At 49.9% G+C, this 17,536-nt stretch overlaps 1 protein-coding gene and 1 long non-coding RNA gene across 4 annotated transcripts in view; one reads left to right on the plus strand and one right to left on the minus strand.

Annotated features, from left to right (window-relative positions):
• Positions 1–993: 993 nt before the first annotated feature.
• GATA4 (GATA binding protein 4) overlaps positions 994–17,536 on the minus strand; it is a 48,172-nt gene continuing 31,629 nt past the window's right edge. The window contains exons 2-6 of one of the 3 annotated variants that reach the window (XM_055580171.1): positions 9,486–9,652; positions 8,413–8,538; positions 5,869–5,956; positions 3,938–4,086; positions 994–2,687 (exon numbers count right to left, since the gene is read on the minus strand). In XM_055580171.1, coding sequence (XP_055436146.1) covers positions 2,505–2,687; positions 3,938–4,086; positions 5,869–5,956; positions 8,413–8,538; positions 9,486–9,652 — 713 coding nt within the window. In that variant the 3' untranslated portion in view covers positions 994–2,504. Of the gene's footprint in view, positions 2,688–3,937; positions 4,087–5,868; positions 5,957–8,412; positions 8,539–9,485; positions 9,656–17,536 lie in introns of those variants that run through there. The other 2 variants (XM_055580170.1, XM_055580172.1) reach the window with 2 other exon arrangements.
• LOC129651462 (uncharacterized) lies at positions 10,844–11,705 on the plus strand. The gene is made up of 3 exons (XR_008714154.1): positions 10,844–10,921; positions 11,059–11,145; positions 11,426–11,705. It is a non-coding gene; the product is annotated as an uncharacterized LOC129651462 (long non-coding RNA).

Consider the following 17,536-nt stretch of genomic DNA (forward strand, 5'->3'; position numbering starts at 1 on the left):
CCATTCCTAAAGGTAAGTGGCAAAAATGTTTTCAGCTAAGACTTCATCATCAGAAAACACATCTTCCCCAAGGCTAATATAAATCCTGGTCGATTTATTTTTGCTTCTAAATCTTTTTTGCTACTCTTTGCCAGAGTTATCAATTACTCATCTTTCTGGATGGTAGATGCATTGAATAGGTTTGGCTATTTCACAGCCAGTTTAAAGGCTTTTCCAATTTTATATTGAGTACTTATTACAGTTTTTTATCCTTATTTGCTCAAAAAATAACTCGGGTGCTGTGAAAGGTCAAACACCTTCAGTTACCAACTGGGTATAAGCCATCTGAGAGGCAGGAAGCTGCTACCAACAGTTCTGAGTGGGAGCGCATTTGCCTGTCTGGGTTCTGTTCCACAAACCTTAGAGTCACCCCCCTCAACCCCACTCCACTTTTAAGATGAAGCAAGTAAGCAAGTCTGTAAGCCTAAGTGAAGACAAAATGGACAAAGGAGAGGTTTTTTCCCCTCCTCTCCTACTGGTATGGAACCCTTGGGGGCTTGTTTGGATCAAACCATAATGGAGAAGATGGCAAATAACTCAGCATGACCCTCCAGTACACACTGTAAAATAAGGTGGACTGGAGAGTACTACCTCGCAGCTCTCCTTCACACTCCAGCTACCAGTATTTGCCAGCAGCTCTAAAAATGGCCCCCTTCCTGGGGTGGCAACTTCTAAAAGGCCACAGGAACTTCAGTTAAGGGCTGGTTCAACCCGCCCTAGGTAACCAAACCTAGAGGTTACCTGTCGAGTCACAGACTAGTCAGTAGCAGGGCTTGGATGCGTGTCCTTGTCACTAACCCCCAGCACCTACAGAGGAAGTCTCCGCCAACTGCCAAAAGGAATGGACGGAGAAATGATTCAGCAAAGGGGCCTCGGTGGCTCAGGACTGCCTTGCAACGGGCAGCAGTGAACCTCTTAGAAAACACCGCGGAGGGAGGAGAAGGGAAAGAGGAATACAGATAAATTTATTAGTTAAATACTGATTTTACAGCCATTTCACCTTAAGACAACGTTAGCAGTTTTGTGGGTTAGGGAAGGGTATACAAGGGGTGGGGGGCGGCTTTCGTAGAAGAAAGCCTATGTAAATGATGATTAAAACAGAACCTGGGCTTAAAGATAACTCTGCTACCGCCGGGAGGATTGCGGGGCGGGGGCTGGGTGTTTGTGGAGTAGCACAGAGGAAGGGCAGTCAGCTACACTCTGCTGGCAGCCAGGGCACGGAACGCAGCATCTTCGCGAGCCCCGGGTCACGGATAGTGAGTAGAGATAGCGACGCGGAGAGGAGGCCGATTGCCAAACCGAGGGAGCGGTAGGCGCCCCCTCGCGCCCTTTTATCTTCTCTCATCACCCGTCGTCTTTCTTCCATGAGTTGTGTTGTGTTTGTTTAAATATATATTGGAAAATCCCTAGCATTTTTGCCTCCTGGACAGACGCCTTCTGCTGGAGAAAGGACGCGGGTGCAGGCAGTGCGCACCCCTCAGATGGACTCGGCCCGCGGCCCAGGCAGCAGGTGCGTTTCCAGGGAACCACAGCGCATCCGCAAGTTCCAGGCCAACAACCCGGCCCCACGCAGCGCAGCCCCCGCCGGGTTGGGGGAGGCCGTCCACCAGACATCCTGTCCAGAAGGATCTCAAGTCCTAGATGACTGCTAGTCAAATCCGCTTCAGCAGCAGAACCTTTTTTGTTCTTACTCAGGAACCCCCCTGAGCGTGATGGGGCAGAAGAAGGATTCGGGGACTAGTTCAAACTGCAGGCAGAGCAGAATCACCAAGAGCAGCGGAGGGGCGTTTGTTTTCAGAGGCCTCGAGGAGGGAGGGGGTGAAGAGAAGGAGCGATTAGAGCCGCGGAAGGAACTTGCAGGGAGGCAAGGTTGCCAGGTAGCGAGTTTGCGGAAGCCACTCTCCCCACGCAGCATCTGGTAACACTGGCCCTACACGCAGTGTTTCTGGAGTCAAGATTCAATATGAGGGATGCGGGTGCACTGAGCCTGAAGGGGAGTGTTGGCCGAGGGCAGGACCGGCCGCGGGTCCGAGGGATCCCAACACATGTCCAAAAACAGATGCCCACTCTACCTGCCCTGGGATCCCCGGTGGCCGCAGCACCGTGGAAAGGCCACCATCTTGGGTGCAGTGGTGGAAACAGGGGAGAAGGACTTCTCGTCTCTTGTCGGGGGTGATGGGGCAGAAAAATGAGAAAGTCTGCAGCTCTGTGGGAGGGGCTGAGGTGTGCTCCTAGTGAAGGGAGTGGGCTCCTCCTGATCAGAGTCTGAGCTCTCCAGTCCCCCACCTTAAAAAGGTATGCGCTAAAATCCCCTAAGCAAATCATTGACTTCAAGTTTCTTCCCAGTTGTTGTCTGGAGTCATTCCCAGACAGAGCAGGCCGGCACCCTGGAGCCCAGAGCCTCGTCTCTGCTGTCCCCCGTGTCCCCAAGTCCGGGCAGGAATCCGAGGAGGGAAGGGGTGACATTATGTAGTGATTATGTCCCCATGACTGTCAGCTAAGGCCAGGCTGTTCCAAGGGTCCTGCTTGGAGCTGGCCTGTGGTGACTGGCTGACAGAAGACGCGTAGCCTTGCGGGGAGAGCTTCAGAGCGGAGAGGACCGGGTGGATGGAGGACCCGTGGCCAGACATCGCACTGACCGAGAACGTCTGAAAGCGAAAGGTATAAGATACCATCAGTGGGATCCTTCCTACCGGAGAGGGGAACCCTGCTCTGTAGCTGTGCCCAGGCTGGCTCCCACCCCAGGAAGGGGACCAGAGGACAGGGTCAAAAGACAAGGGCAGGAAAGGTACCATGCCGCACTGCTGGCCCCCTGATCCCGAGGTATGAGAGGCAACGGGTCTTCCTGACTGACCAGCTGCTTCTGAGCACTGACCTGGTAACTCTGTGACTATTCTGGTTTCTCAGACGCCTTTGATGACTGCATCAGACATTTTCTATAATCTTAGCACCATCAATCTCTATTTTCCAAAGAGAAGCCATTCCCCCCTGCCCAGAAGGGGCTCCTGGCTCTCCTGGTCCCACAGGACCAGTTTCTCTTCACTCTGACAGCACAAAGCTTATTAGGACATGCTCACCTCAAGTACAGGAGGAGAAGAGATCAGTTAATGGGAGACCATGACCAAGTTTGGAGGCATTCTGGTCCCGAATGGGGGAGCCACAGAGGGAAGAGGGTGAAGGAGCAGGGTTGCCGTCATATCTGACAGAGGGACAGGAGGGTCCCGCTGGCCCATCTCTGGACACGTGTGAAGCTGGACCTGCAGCCAGCTCTCATTACAATAGCATCCTGCCTGTGACCCCTCATCAACCCCAAGCCTCCCACCCTGCCCGCTGCAGCTTCCACAGGCCAGGAGGGACCTCGTCCTCTTGTTGAAATCTACCTGCCGCCAAGGTCAAGCCACCCTCACTGAGGAGACAGACTTGCTCAGAAAGCCCCGTTCTGCCTCCCAAGGCCTGCGATGGGTTCGCCATGTCCCCCAGCGAGCCCACAGTCTGATTCAGGTTGCAGTCATGCTGTGTGCCAGCCCGTCTTCACTGGCCCTGGCACAGTTGTTGCTGTTTAGTCACTAAGTTGTGTGTGACTCTTCGCAACTCCCTGGACTGTAGCCCGACAGGCTTCTCTGTCCACAGGAATTCCCAGGCAAGAGTACTGGAGTGGGTTGCCATTTCCTTCTCCAGGAGTTCTTCCCAACCCAGGGATCGAACCTGCGTCTTCAGCATTGGCAGGCATGTTCTTTACCATTAAGCTACCAGGGAAGCCTGGCACAGAGTGTATCCCGGCTGTGTATCCAAATCGCTGTAGCTTGATCAGATATGCTGAAATATACCCCTGTGTGGACAGCCCCTTGCCTCGGCTGGGGGCCTGGCCACCCAGAGTCTACTCTCCCACGGGCAGTACCTGCGACAGGGAGCTGCTGGGCCCATAGTGGGATGACAGCCCGGGTTCTGTTTTGATGGGGCGCATCTCCTCACTGCTGCTGGTGGCCACGCTGCTGGAGCTGCTGGAAGCACTGGTGGCAGGAGGGAGGCTCTCACTGCCTGAGGGACCTGGAACAAGGCAGAGTCAGCACACCCAGCCCAGGGCCCGGGACACACGGATGGTGGCCCTTGGAGCCAGCCAGGGCAGATCAGCGCTAATGGCTCTGTCTACACTTGCTGGGGAGAGAAGAAGCAGGGCCCTTCATCAGGGCAGGGTGGCAGTTCTCATGATGAAGCAGAAGCAGCAGAATTTCAAGGGAACTTTTTCAGATGACTGGCTCATCCCCCCTTATCCCAGATCCTTGGGGCCACATATGTCTCAGGATTCAAAACTTTTGGATTATAAATGGGGCAAGACCTGTATATTATAGAATATCTGAGGCAGGGTCTGGGACAACACCCAGTAATTAAATACATTAATAGTTCTAAAGCAAAACGTGAATATTCACACGTGGGATAAATAAAGATTATAAGTAGCCTGTGTCAGTTCAGATTACGTCTTGCTGCCAAATCTAGCTCCCTGGGTTTGGAGTTTCAGATGGGGGATCCTACACCTGAACTGACACCTGATCCCCCAGGACTCCACCATGTAAAAAGATGAAGTTCCAGGGGAAGGTGCTGGACATACACACAGCGTGCAAGGAGGGGGAAAGGCCGAGAACCAGCTATGAGACACTGCACGCTCTAATAATACATGACTGCCAGAAGGGGCAAGCCACTGTGGAACCTGGAAAAGGAGCACTTCAGTCATGTTCTCAGCAGTGGAACAGGGAACGTCATCTGAACGTGTCAGGCCTTACATTAGAAGATAAAATTCCCATCAGGTCAGCTGACTTATTTTCTCTGCCCCTGCCACATTTTGACAGTGGTACTGACTGAGAAGGAAGTGCTCTTTTTTTAGATTTTTTATTTCGTATTAGAGTTTAGCTGATTAACAATGTTGTGATGGTTTCAGGTGGACAGCAAAGGGACTCAATCATACGTATATGTGTGTCCATTCTCCCCCAAACTCCCTTCACATCCAGGCTGCCACATGGCATTGAGCAGAGTCCCCTGTGCTACACAGTGGGTCCTTGTTGGTTATCCATTTTAAATAGAGCTGTGTGTACATGTCAGTCAAGCAGGGAATGCTCTTGGTAGGGGACCCAAGTAGTCCTCATCTTGAAATCTAGAAATTGAGAGGCAGAACATATATTGAACAGAATATCCATATTTCCTAAGTGAAACCACAGGGGTTTTAATCCCAGCTCTACCCATTCACAGTTATGTGACCCTTGTTAAGTCACTGCCCTCTCTGAGCCTCAGCCTGCTCATTAGTAAAATGGGGATCATAAATGGGGTCTAGTGAGGGTCTTTAAGGAGCAACGAGACAGTATTTGTGAAGGAGGTTTGTAAAGCACCAAGTACACACAATGTTAATTATACACTAGCTTACAAATCAATATCCAAATCTAACTGAACACAACTCATGGGCCCAGTGTTTCTTGACCCCATTTAGCCCAAAGCGAGCCAAGAGGACTCGAGTTCTTGAGTAGCTGCAGCACTAAAGATGGAGGGGCTGAGTAATTTCCCTTTCTCCTCCAAGACCGGTCTAGCTGGACCTCTGCAATCTTTGTAACTGGCAAAAATCAGGCATGACAAGAGTTGAACCTGCTTTAAAAGCTCCCAATACGTTCCACGGCAATGTTACTTTTGCACTAAGTTATTCATTCTGTCCTGAAAGGCAGGGAATGGACGATGCTATCATTACACCTCTGCAGCCTGGGCTGGCCCACCTGAGCATACACGATGCTCATTCACTCTGAAGTCTACGGAGTTATTCATAGAATTACACAGAGATCTTTTTCTCACCTGCTGGTGTCTTTGATTTGTTAAGGTTCTTGGGCTTCCGTTTTCTGGTTTGAATCCCCTCTTTCCGCATTGCAAGAGGCCTGGGGACCTAGGAGGTTGCGCAAGTCAACACACATGGTTTTCCAGTTGTACATGATCTGTGACAGTATTTACACAACACACACAGAAATACACACTGGGAAGGCCAGATCTGTGCAATTCCTCTACAAACTTTGGGACTGAGTCTAAGTCAATCAGGCCTGGAACTCCTTTTGAGCAAGAAATCAATTCTATTAAAAAGATGAGTTGAACACTTGTATTTGGGGATACTGTACTAGACCCTGGGGCAACAGACTTAAAGACACAGTTCCTTGCCTGTAGAGTTCACAGTGTGTTGGGAAAGACAGACAAATAGAAAATAACCAGATTTTAGGTGATGCGGGAAAACAGAAAAATAAAAACACTGAACTCTGTCTTGGGTTGGGGGAGGGAAAGTGGCAGACTGGCGGGGTCCTCTTTCTAGTATTTTAAAATAGTGTGCCTTGCCTACATCTGACTTCTTTCAGGCCTGGCCAACCAAACGGTTCAGTCCCGGGTCTATGCTATTCTCTCCTGTGGGACTAATACAGGCCACACCTGCAAAAGCCGAAGGAAAAGCAACAACCACTTTTGAGATATGAACATGGAATTGTTAAAGAAGGAAGTGTAGGGAATTCCCTGACAGTCCAGTGGTTAAGACTCTGCGCTCTCACTACCAAGGGCCCAGGTTCATTCTGTGGTCAGAGAACTAAGCCACGAGAGTGGCTAAAAAATAAAAGAGGGCAGTAGCATCCGTGAACTTGAACTGCCTTCCGGTCAACCTAGTCAGATGAGAGAGCACCTCCACCTTTGGAGGAAAGTGTCCTTCCCTCCCAGCCCTCCTCCCCTCCGCCCACCTTGAACCTTCCTGAACACCATCCTGACTTCAGAAGAATCCTGCCCTCATGTGCACCCCACCCACATCAGTACTTCAGAAACATTGTCATAAAGTGCATGTCACATAAAATTACCATCTTAACCATTATTAAATGTATAGTTCAACGCTGTCAAGCGTATTCACAGTTATGCAACCGTCTCCGCCATTCATCTCCAGAACACTTCATCTTGCAAAACTGAACTCTCTGCTCATTAAACAGGAACTCCTCATTTCCCTCTCCCCTTACCCCCTGCTTTTACTTTCTTGGGGTATCTTTTTCCATATACTAATATGAATTGGTATACAATCAAATATATCTTTTTCTTTTATGGCTTAAGAGTTTTTAAAATTTGCTGAAGAAAAGTTTTTCCATCCCCAAGGTTATATAACCTCTCCCTCTACATTTTCTTTTAGTATTTTTACTGTCCCTTTTAAAAGAGGTTTTACATTTCATATCTTTAATACAGGGCTTCTCTGGTGGCTCAGAGGTTAAAGCGTCTGCCTGCAGTGCGGGAGACATGGGTTTGATCCCTGGGCTGGGAAGATCCCCTGGAGAAGGAAATGGCAAATATCTTTAATACACCCAAGTTTATTTTTGGTTTTGGTAGGAGGCAGAGGCCAAGTTTCATTTTTGTGTTCCAGACTGTGTCAATACAAGCATTCTTAAAAAGCTATTCTTTATCCATTGAATTGTTACCTTTGTTATATATCATACTACCACATATACAGACTACTTTTGAGTCTCTTTCATTGGTAAAATGGGAATTAGACTTAGGTAGTATTAAGATGGAAGTGATGTTCCCTAGCAATGTCTCTGCTATGGTCTGAATGTGTATCCCCCTCAAACTGACATGTTCACAAACCTATAGTCCAAGGTGATTGTATTAGGAGGTGGGGCCTTTGGAAGGTGATGAGGTCATGAGGTTGAGCCCTGATGAATGGGATTAGTGGCCTTATACAGGAGACCCCACAGCATCCTTGCCCCTTCCACCATGTAAGGACACAGTAAGAAGTCTGCCACCAGACAGGGGATCCTCCCTTGATCTGGCCTCTGATCTCAGACCTCCAGCTTCTAGAACCACAGAAATTAATTCTTGTTGGTTAAGTTGCCCAGGAGGGCTTCCCTGGTGGCTCAGACAGTAAAGAATCCACTTGGAATGCAGGAGGCCTGGGTTAGATCTCTGGGTAGGGAAGATCCCCTGAAGAAGGGAATGGCTACCCACTTTAGAGAACTTGCCTGGGGAATTCTTGCCTGGAGAATCCCCCTTGGACAGAGGAGCCTAGCAGGCTACAGTCCCTGGGGTTGCAAAGAGTCGGACATGACTGAATGACTAACACACACACACACACACACACACACACAAGCTGCCCCGTGGGCCTCCCGGGTGGCTCAGTCAGTAAAGAATCCACCTGCAATGCAGGAGACCCAAGCTCCCCAGCCTATGGCATTGTTACAGCAGCCTTAATAGACTGCTGTAAGACAGTCTCTGGACCTTCCAGATTTAAGTATATTTAAGAAGGAGACAATGAATTATGATCTGTGGGGAAGAAGAGGGATGAGACCCAAGCTGTGGAGGAAAGTACGGGACGTGGTGCGGGGGGAGCCTTACGCCATGGAGCTTCATGTAGAGGCCGCAGGCATTACACACTGGCTCGCCCTCGGCGTTGCGGCGCCACAGCGTGGTGGTGGTGGTCTGGCAGTTGGCGCAGGAGAGGCCCACTCGGCGCGAGGCAGACTGCAACACAGGAGACAGACCCTTCAGGCCCAAGGTGCCATGGCATCTGCTTCACCAGGAGCAATCGCGGGGTGGGGCCACCGCAAGGGATGCTCCGGTGCTGCGGTGCCCGGATGCTGGGAATCGGGTACCCCAGCCTCTCACGGGTGCATGGGACCGAGGGCTGGGCTGCCGGAGACAGCAAATCCTGGTCGTTCCTGCTGCGTCAGCGACATTATCTGTCACTCACGTCAGGGAAGAGCCCAGCAACCACTGGGCACTGTAGGCAGAAAAACTTCTCCCGAAAGTAAAATTAACCTGGGTCTCAGGGGCAGGAGTTGACAATTACTGTATCCCAGAGACTTCAAACACTGACTTCAAGAGAGGGAAGCAAGCACCACAGTTTATCCCCTCTGTTCTTCCTTCCCTAATATCTGTGAAAGCTATTGGTCAAAATTAAATCGTGGTAGAAACGACCAGGAAACTAGGAGCCAAAAACTTGCTTCTATCTCCTCCCCAGCTACAGGGTCCAGCACACCCTCACATAATCTTTGGGTTTGTCAACGGATCAACTGAAAACTGAGTGAGTCACAACATAAAAGGAAGAGTCAGCCTTCCTCATGGGGTTGACGTGAGCACAGGAGACACACCACACAATGCAGGCAAGGCATAGCCTCACTTTCCACTTCTGCATAATTAAGGGGTTGAACTAAATGGGCTGGACCATCCTCACAGTTCAAACTAACACTGAAGGTGGAAGAAATGACTCTTTGCCACCCACCCAATCCTTCAACCTGCACCTTCTTTGAAAGATAACTTGAAACCCCAGATTCGAAACCAGGAGCTGCCCACCGAGGCTGAGCCCGAAGCCGGGAGCTGAGAGAAGCAGAGAAGCAAGCCCGCTGCCCCCGCCCTGGGCACGCGGCACCTGCCCCGGCCCTGGCCATGCGGCACCAGGCCCTGCTTACCAGGCGGCGCTGGGGTTTGATGAGGGGCCGGTTGATGCCGTTCATCTTGTGGTAGAGGCCGCAGGCGTTGCACAGGTAGTGTCCCGTCCCGTCCCGCCGCCACAGAGGGGTGGACATGGCCCCACAGTTGACACACTCTCTGCCTTCCGAGAAGTCATCAAACATATCTACTGGGTGGGAAGCAACACAGAGGATTAGCTCTCTGCTTATGCCCAGAAATCAGAGACCACAGAAACGATGGCCTCCCCTGCAAGGAGTGGAAGACGGGCCACCGCGGGCTGCCACGTTGTCCCTCACTCTGCCCTCACCCTGGAGAACTGGCTCCAAGGCCTGTCCTGGGGAGTGGACGTTTCACCGCCGACATCACAGACACAGCAGGGCTCTCCCTGGTTGTGAGAAGGGGAAGGCAGGGCGGCAGAGACCACTAGCACCTGGCCCCTCCGCCGCTTCAGAGCTGGGGTCTCACTCGACATTGAGTTCCACTCAAGACCTTCTTTCTCTTTTTTTTCCCTTTCAGAATTGAGATTCCAGTTCCTTTTCCATAAAAATATAATAAATATTTACTTCAAGAAAGTTAAATGCTGAAATGTGTACAAAGAATATAGGAAACACAGGTAATCCTATAACTCAAAGATCACCATGTTATTAAGTTTGTTCTATTACATCCTTTGTAATACTTTACACATTGACACAGGTTTGCCTACTTGAGGTCAGGCCATATCATTTTGAGCCTGTCTTTTCACTTCATATCAAAGCATTTTCCCATATTAGAAATTCTTCAGAAACTTTAGTGTATATTATCCCATCACAGAAATGTACCATCCTTTATTCTCATTGAATTTTTACTAAGTCATTACCCAGTTTCTGACTTTTGTAGACACAGCTCATTCGGTAAACTACTCTTAGCATTTCTGGTTATTTCTCAGGATACTCCCCTAGATATAGAATTACTGAGCAAAAGGGACTCTCTTTTTGAAAGCTCTTGAAATTTTCAAACTTCCCTGCATGAGTTTCTCATGTCAATATCTGTATGATTATGCTATGTCATAGCTTGATATTTTTCTTGCTTATTGGAACAAAGGAATAAAGGTGCATATTATGAGCAATGATGCCTTGGAGTGGAACCTGTCCACAGGAACGTGGCCATCCCTGCCACTCCCCTGCACTCGCTCACAGGCCCCTCCCTCCCCATCCCCTTTGTCGTCCATTGTCTCTAGAATTTTGTAAAATATTTACTTATTGATTGATTGATTGATTGATTTGGCCATGCTGGGTCTTAGTTGTAGCACGTGGGATCTAGTTCATTGACCAGGGATCGAACTCAAGCTCCCTGCAGCGGGAGCTCAAAGTCTTAACCACGGGCCCACTGAGGAGGTCCTAATGTCTATAGAAGGTGACAACGGACACATTTCACTCGTGTCATCCTGCTGAGATAGGTTGGGCTGGTTTTCTTATTCCCTGTTATCTATATAAAGCCTGGCTGAGAACTCCCAGAAGTCTCTCTGACTCCATAGGATTGCTTCCTATTTTGAAAAATGTTATATTCTTTCTAATTTTCTGTCCCTAAATACAGCCACTCTGGTGTCCAGATTGTTCTCATCGTACTACGAGAAGCAAGAGTGGATTTTTCTCTAGTGCACGGGGAGACTTGAGGAGGAGGGTAATGCCTTTCTCTGCCATCAGGACTTAGCCCCCTGGCCCTGGGGGTTAAGGTCTCACATTCTGCCAGTTCTGTGGCCCCACTACCTGCTCTAAGGGAACATGAGCTAAGAGAGGAAAGGATGGTGGGGGGCCCTCCCCTCAAGTCTGGGTACACAAACAGTCATTTGCACCTGCAAACAAGTAACTGTGAGTCAACAGCGTGCAGGTGTGAGGGGCTGTTTGCTCAGGCTGGGGAGCTGAGCACACACAGTCACAAGAGAGGCTATTTTTGCACCTAGGTCACACTGAGAACCCTCCAGCAAGGTCACCGGCCTTCAGAGCCCCACATGACGGGACGACTCCTGGACTCAGCTTTCTTTCCCAAACCCGGGGGAGGCGTCAACAACCTGCACGTCACCCTCCACCCACCACTGCCACCCCACCCGTGCCTGTTGCCCGGCTCCCTTGGCCCAGCCTTCTGGTGAGAGGGCTGGAAAGGCCAAGGGAGTTCATAAAAGGCCCTCAGAGCAAGGAGAGGCGCTTGCAATGTCCTTATTTGTAGCGTGTTTGCAATCAACACTAGATGGCGCTACAGCCTCAAAAGATACTCGTCATTCGGGTCTAACTCCGGACAGAGGGCTTTCTACAGCACCTTCCCATTCCAAACCCAGTACAACTCAATTATTGTTTTTTTTGTTTTTGTTTTTTGTTTTTCAGGCCCAAATGGGGCCTGAATGGGAAAACGAACTCTTATTTAATTACCATCCAGCTTTCAACATTTTGTGGCCAATCGTATCTCATGTATACCTCAACCCACTTTCCCTACCTGATTTTTTTTTTTAAAGAAACTCTCAGACTTTCTGCCATTTCACTCATAAATATTTCAGAACGTGCCTCTCACAGATAAAGATTCACACTCTTTTTCTTTTAAAGATGAGCAAACCAACCTCTTTCCTATGTTCCGATTCATCTAAAGAAGGCTGCACAAACAGAGGTCTCTCAATCCATTCCTCTTTTTTTGGAGGGGACATTCCCTTTTCTCTTCACACTTACTGTTTTACATCCCAGACAGGGTCTCATCCCAGGAGCCTCCCTAGCAGTTCCAGTCTCTCTGCTGGTTACTGGCCTGGAGCGTTGAGAACCCAACACCAAGGCTTGCCTTAGAAATACCTTCTCACCTGCCACACAGAATGGGTTACACAGTCAAGCAACTATTTTACAGGCTGGGGAAAGGCATTGGAGGTCGGCAAGTATGTATTTGTCACTGACAAATATTTACTGAGTACCTGCTATTTAAGCACTCTGATAGAGGTCATAGGAGCTATGAACACTAATGCCCTGGTTGGGCAAACTGGGCCACAGTATCAGCAATGAATAACAGCATAACTGAACTCATTTGGGCCATGTATCTTAAAAAAAATTTTTTTTTTTTTTGGCTGTGCTGGGTCTTCATCGCTGCACAAGGGCCTTCTCTAGTTGTGGCGAGTGGGGGCTGCTCTCTAGTTGCAGTGCATGGGGCATGCACGGGCTTCTCATCGCGGTGGCCTCTTTTGTTGCTGAACGTAAGCTCAGTTGCTCCACGGCATGTGAGATCTTCTCAGACCAGGGATGGAACCTATGTCTCCTGCGTCGGCAGGTGGATTCTTTACCATGGAGCCACCAGGGAAGCCCTGGGACACATACCTTAAGCAAGTTGGGTATTATGGTGGCAGAGACTGCTTGTCTAGGGTAGAAGGCGCAGAAGTCTGACCCAGACTGAAGAGTTGGGCATTACAACATCAGCCAAAGGAAAGCCGTTAAGGACGAGCTTCCTAAAAGCATTGTAAATGTACCGCGTCTGCCTACAACCTACCACACCTCCAAATGGGTAAAGTCTCCATGTCTTCTACCAGATCTTGTCATCTGACCTACTCAGTGGGATGTTACACACACGTAAATGATTATGACGAAGACAACCTAATGATAGAGAAAAATGCCTACTTCCCATGTTAAATAAAAAATGCAACTTGCAAAACATCCTATACATTGTGACGGCAGCTGAGACCACCAGGAAGGGGCTTCAATTCGGCTAATAAATTGTGTGGCTTTTTCATTTTTAAAAGCATCATTCTGAAATGTTATAATTGCTTAGCTTTTAAATATGATAAAAAGATAAGAAAACCAAAATTTTTGATCATCTTCAGCAACTCCCACTATGCCATGGGGGAAGGCACCTTTTATTCTCTTACATCTGACACAAGCAGGAATCCGATAGACTGAAGAAGGGAAAGAAAGTCCAAACACTGCTGCTTAGCTCCCACTCTGGGGGAGGTGGGAGGCAACAGGCTGGGAGCCCCAAACCAGCACTAACATCTGTGTGAACCTTGGTAACAACCACCTCATTACACAGACGTGCCCTGGGTGGAACTTCCCGAGGGCAAGTGGGCAGCAGCCTGATTTCTAATGAGGAAGGCCATGGCTATGGCCTTGACTTTCAAAAGCCCCACCCACCCAGTGCCGGGCATCTTGGGATCTGGACCAACCACTTAGAAAGGCAATGGGAATCCAGCTCTCAGAAGTGGGTCAGTGTTACCCCACATTCAGAGGAAAGACTTGTAATAAAAATTGTAAAGTACTTTGCAAATAAGAGGAAAAAAAAACTCAACAATGGCTGTAAAGAGGTCTGCAAACACCCAATGAGATAACAATGATGGGTTATTGTCAGGGCTGGTGGGGTTGGGAGAGAGTGGGAACAACCAGGGAGAAACTGGGGGCTGGGATTTTGGGAGCCGGAACAGATAGAAGAGCTAGATTTGGGAATCTGACCTTTTCTCAATTGTAAGGTGTATCGCTCTTAAACTTGACCCAGTTTGAGACTCATAGGCAGAGTGAACTTGCAGACAGGTTGAGTGGTCTGGGGCTGCTCCTCATGGGAACTCTTAATTCATGATCATTTTAGCAACCAAAAGCAGAAAATGAATTGAGCCCTCACCCCAGGAATGGGGATTTAACTCCTCACTTCCATCCATGCCCAATTAAAAAAATGTTTTAAAGGAGGAGCGCAAACCCAGCCTGGTTTGTTCTGTGCCCAATTTATTAATAGTACGGATATGCCTAGGAATTAAGGCAGACTACGCCCACCCAAGTGCCTGCAAGAAAAATGTGGGCCAGGAGGTTGAAGGATCCCACCCTGACTTCCCCCATGGCTAGCTGACGCAAACACGGGCTGGGAGCTGACCTCTCCCGGCCGGCTCCATCAATCTTGGGGAACCCACCCACAGGCTGGCCAGCAAGTCTGGGCTGGGAGAGCGGCTGACGGGAGAGGAAGAGAGGGGAGGTGGTGGGGGAGAAGTGAGAGGACTCAGAGACCAGGATCACAGTTGGCAACATCCACTGGGTACTGTGAGAAAGCTGTTTTGTCTCCCTACAGCCGGAGAGAGCGAGCTCAGGCTGACGGACTTGGCCACGTTCATGTCAGCCGCTAGGTTGGAGCTGCAAAGCTGGCTCTGCTCTGCTGCAAAGGTGCCCCTCATGCCTTCCCTCTTCAGGGGGGCTACCACTTGCTGGGTATTGAGCCAGCCCCTCCTCTCCCTCAGTCCTCAGATGCTGAGTCTGCCAGGTGCCTGTGCTTCTGGTGGGGGCACCAGAGCCCAGATATATGCCGTGTGTGTGTCCACTCTGCTTGCCTTTGAAGCAAGTGCTGGACCTATAGAGATATATTAGGCAAAGTGTAAAGCGTGGAAGTGTTAGTTGCTCAGTCGTGTCCAAGTCTTTGCGACCCCGAGAACTGTAGCCCACCAGGCTCCTCTGTCCATGCCAAGAATTCTCCGGGCAAGAATACTGGAGTGGGTTGCCATTCCCTTCTCCAGAGGCTCTTCTCAACCCAGGGATCAAACCCAGGTCTCTTGCATTGTAGACAGATTCTTTACTGTCTGAGCCACCAGGGAAGCCCATATTAGGCAAAACTGGGGCTAAAATCTCTGCCCTAAGTTGTCTCGATCTAGCTGGGGATGCACAACTCAAAGCAAATAATTTTATTAAATGCAACAAATTGCAATGAAGTCTGGGCTGCATCACTAGGCCCCACCCCTCACCCCCACCCCCAGCACATCCTCAGCTGTCCCAGGTTACTCTGCAGTCTACCTGGGGAGGGAAGACACACAAACACAATGGAAATGACCCATGCCCAGAGTGCCAATTCAGTGGTGCAAAATCAAGGCCAGATTGGGTGCAAGGCCAGGCCGGGTGAATAGAGTGGAGGGGCCGCCCAGAGATGGGACAGAGCCAAAGGGGCTTCAGGACATCTAGCCCTACCCAGACGTCCCCTGCTGAACCCCAGCCCCGAGTCCCATCCAAAGTTCAGAGGAGACTGTGCCTGGATTTCCTGACAGGCCAGGCTCTGTCCCTGGGCTGGCGCCTCAGTTTGAGGCACGAGCAGCAAACAAATCTTGAGGTTTTTGGGTAGCGACTGAGCCTTCGGTCTTCTGGGCTTCGTCAGGCCCGGCTGGTGACAGGCAGCTGGGCGGGGAGGGCAGACACAGCTCAGGCAGCGACCGGCTGGCTGGCAGGATTAGAGCACCTATTTTGGAAGCTCCTGCTAAACAGAAGCGGTTCCTGCTGGGCCGGGCTGCAGCTGCCCTGCGGAGCGGGAGCTGAGGCCCTGCCTCTGAGCGCCCGGCAGGGCACGCGGGAGGTGCACAAAGAGTACCCACTACATCCCAACCCTGACCTATGAGGGGCGGGATAGCTTTAGAAATTTACAAACAAGGAAGCCGAGAAGAATCTGTATGAAACATGTGACCCACTACATTTCTTTTTCTTTCTTTCCTTTCTTCCTACTTTTTTTTTTTTTTCCACACCATGTGGCTTATAGGATCTTAGCTCCTGGACCAGGGATCGAACCCATGCCCCCTGCAGTGGACGCACAGAGTCGTAACCACTGGACCCCCAGGGAAGTCCCCGAATTACATTTCTTAATAGCCACTGAGCAATATGAGAGACCTTTAAACTTTTCTTCAGGTGAATATTGTAATTGTACTGGAAATAGATTTCCACCAACACACATACACGCTCCAGTAGCATTTACCGAGGAGCCTGGCTTTGGACTTGAGGTGAGAGTTAAAGAATGAGTCAGGTTAAGAAAAAAATCACAAGTAAGCAAGGACATCCTGAAAGGAAGGAACAAAAGCACCAGAAACAGGGAGGGAGGGAGGAAGGAAAGGAGGAAAGAAAGAACCTCTTGCTATGATAGACTGGAGGAAAATATCTGCAGCATGATGCCAAGAATTAATACCATCTAATATGCTTTGGCAGGGAAGGCAATGGCAACCCACTCCAGTACTCTTGCCTGGAAAATCCCATGGATGGAGGAGCCTGGTAGGCTGCAGTCCATGGGGTCCCTAAGAGTCGGGCACAACTGAGTGACTTCACTTTCACTTTTCCCTTCCATGCATTGGAGAAGGGAATGGCAACCCACTCCAGTGTTCTTGCCTGGAGAATCCCAGGGACAGAGGAGCCTAGTGGGCTACCGTCTGTGGGGTCGCACAGAGTCGGACATGACTGAAGCAACTTAGCAGCAGCAGCAGCGATATACTTTGGGCACCTGATGTGAAGAACTGACTAACTGCAAAAGACCCTGATGCTGGGAAAGATTGAAGGCAGGAGGAGAGGGGGATGACAAAGGATGAGATGGTTGGGTGGCATCACCGACTCGATGGACTTGAGTTTGAGCAAGCTCTGGGAGTTGGTGATGGACAGGGAGGCCTGGCGCACTGCAGTCCATGGGGTTGCAAAGAGTCAGACACGACTGAGTGACTGAACTGAACTGAATATGTTAAGAAAAATGACACGTCACACAGAGAAAGACTCCGTGGGGCAACCAATGATGACACTGAAGAAGCTGTGGGAAGAGACAAGCCTTTCCATTCTGTGGAGCAACTGATCCTTTCTTGAAGCTCTACAAGCTCCCAAGTATCTGCCTCCATTCCTATTTGGTCTGCATTCACAGCAGGGGCAGAGTGGGAGGGAGGCCCAGAAAGAGGTGTGTTAGTGGGGTTCAGAGAAGTAAGTCTTGTCCAGTAAATAGAGGAGTTCAGATTTCAACCCAGAAAACTGGCCAGTCTCTTAACCATGGGCCCAGAGTTCCACCAGGTTCTACCAGCAAATGGATGGCTTGACCATCTTGCCGGGGGCCTGATTCTCCTCCCAGTAGCAGACAGTGATTTTTGAACGTGAGCAATTCAAAAATCACTTTGTGAAAGACAGTCATGACATGACATGTTAGCAGCGAGGACCACAGAAGTCCGGCACCCACGTATGTATGCCTGTTTACCCAGCTCACCGGCATCACAGAAGCATCTCAAGGCACGGGCGTTTCAATGTCCTTCAGCACACCAGCTTGGGAAATGCCTCCTGGCCTGCCTCTTTGTGAC

This window comes from Bubalus kerabau, chromosome 4, assembly GCF_029407905.1.
Source record: "Bubalus kerabau isolate K-KA32 ecotype Philippines breed swamp buffalo chromosome 4, PCC_UOA_SB_1v2, whole genome shotgun sequence".
Classification (NCBI taxonomy): domain Eukaryota; kingdom Metazoa; phylum Chordata; class Mammalia; order Artiodactyla; family Bovidae; genus Bubalus; species Bubalus kerabau.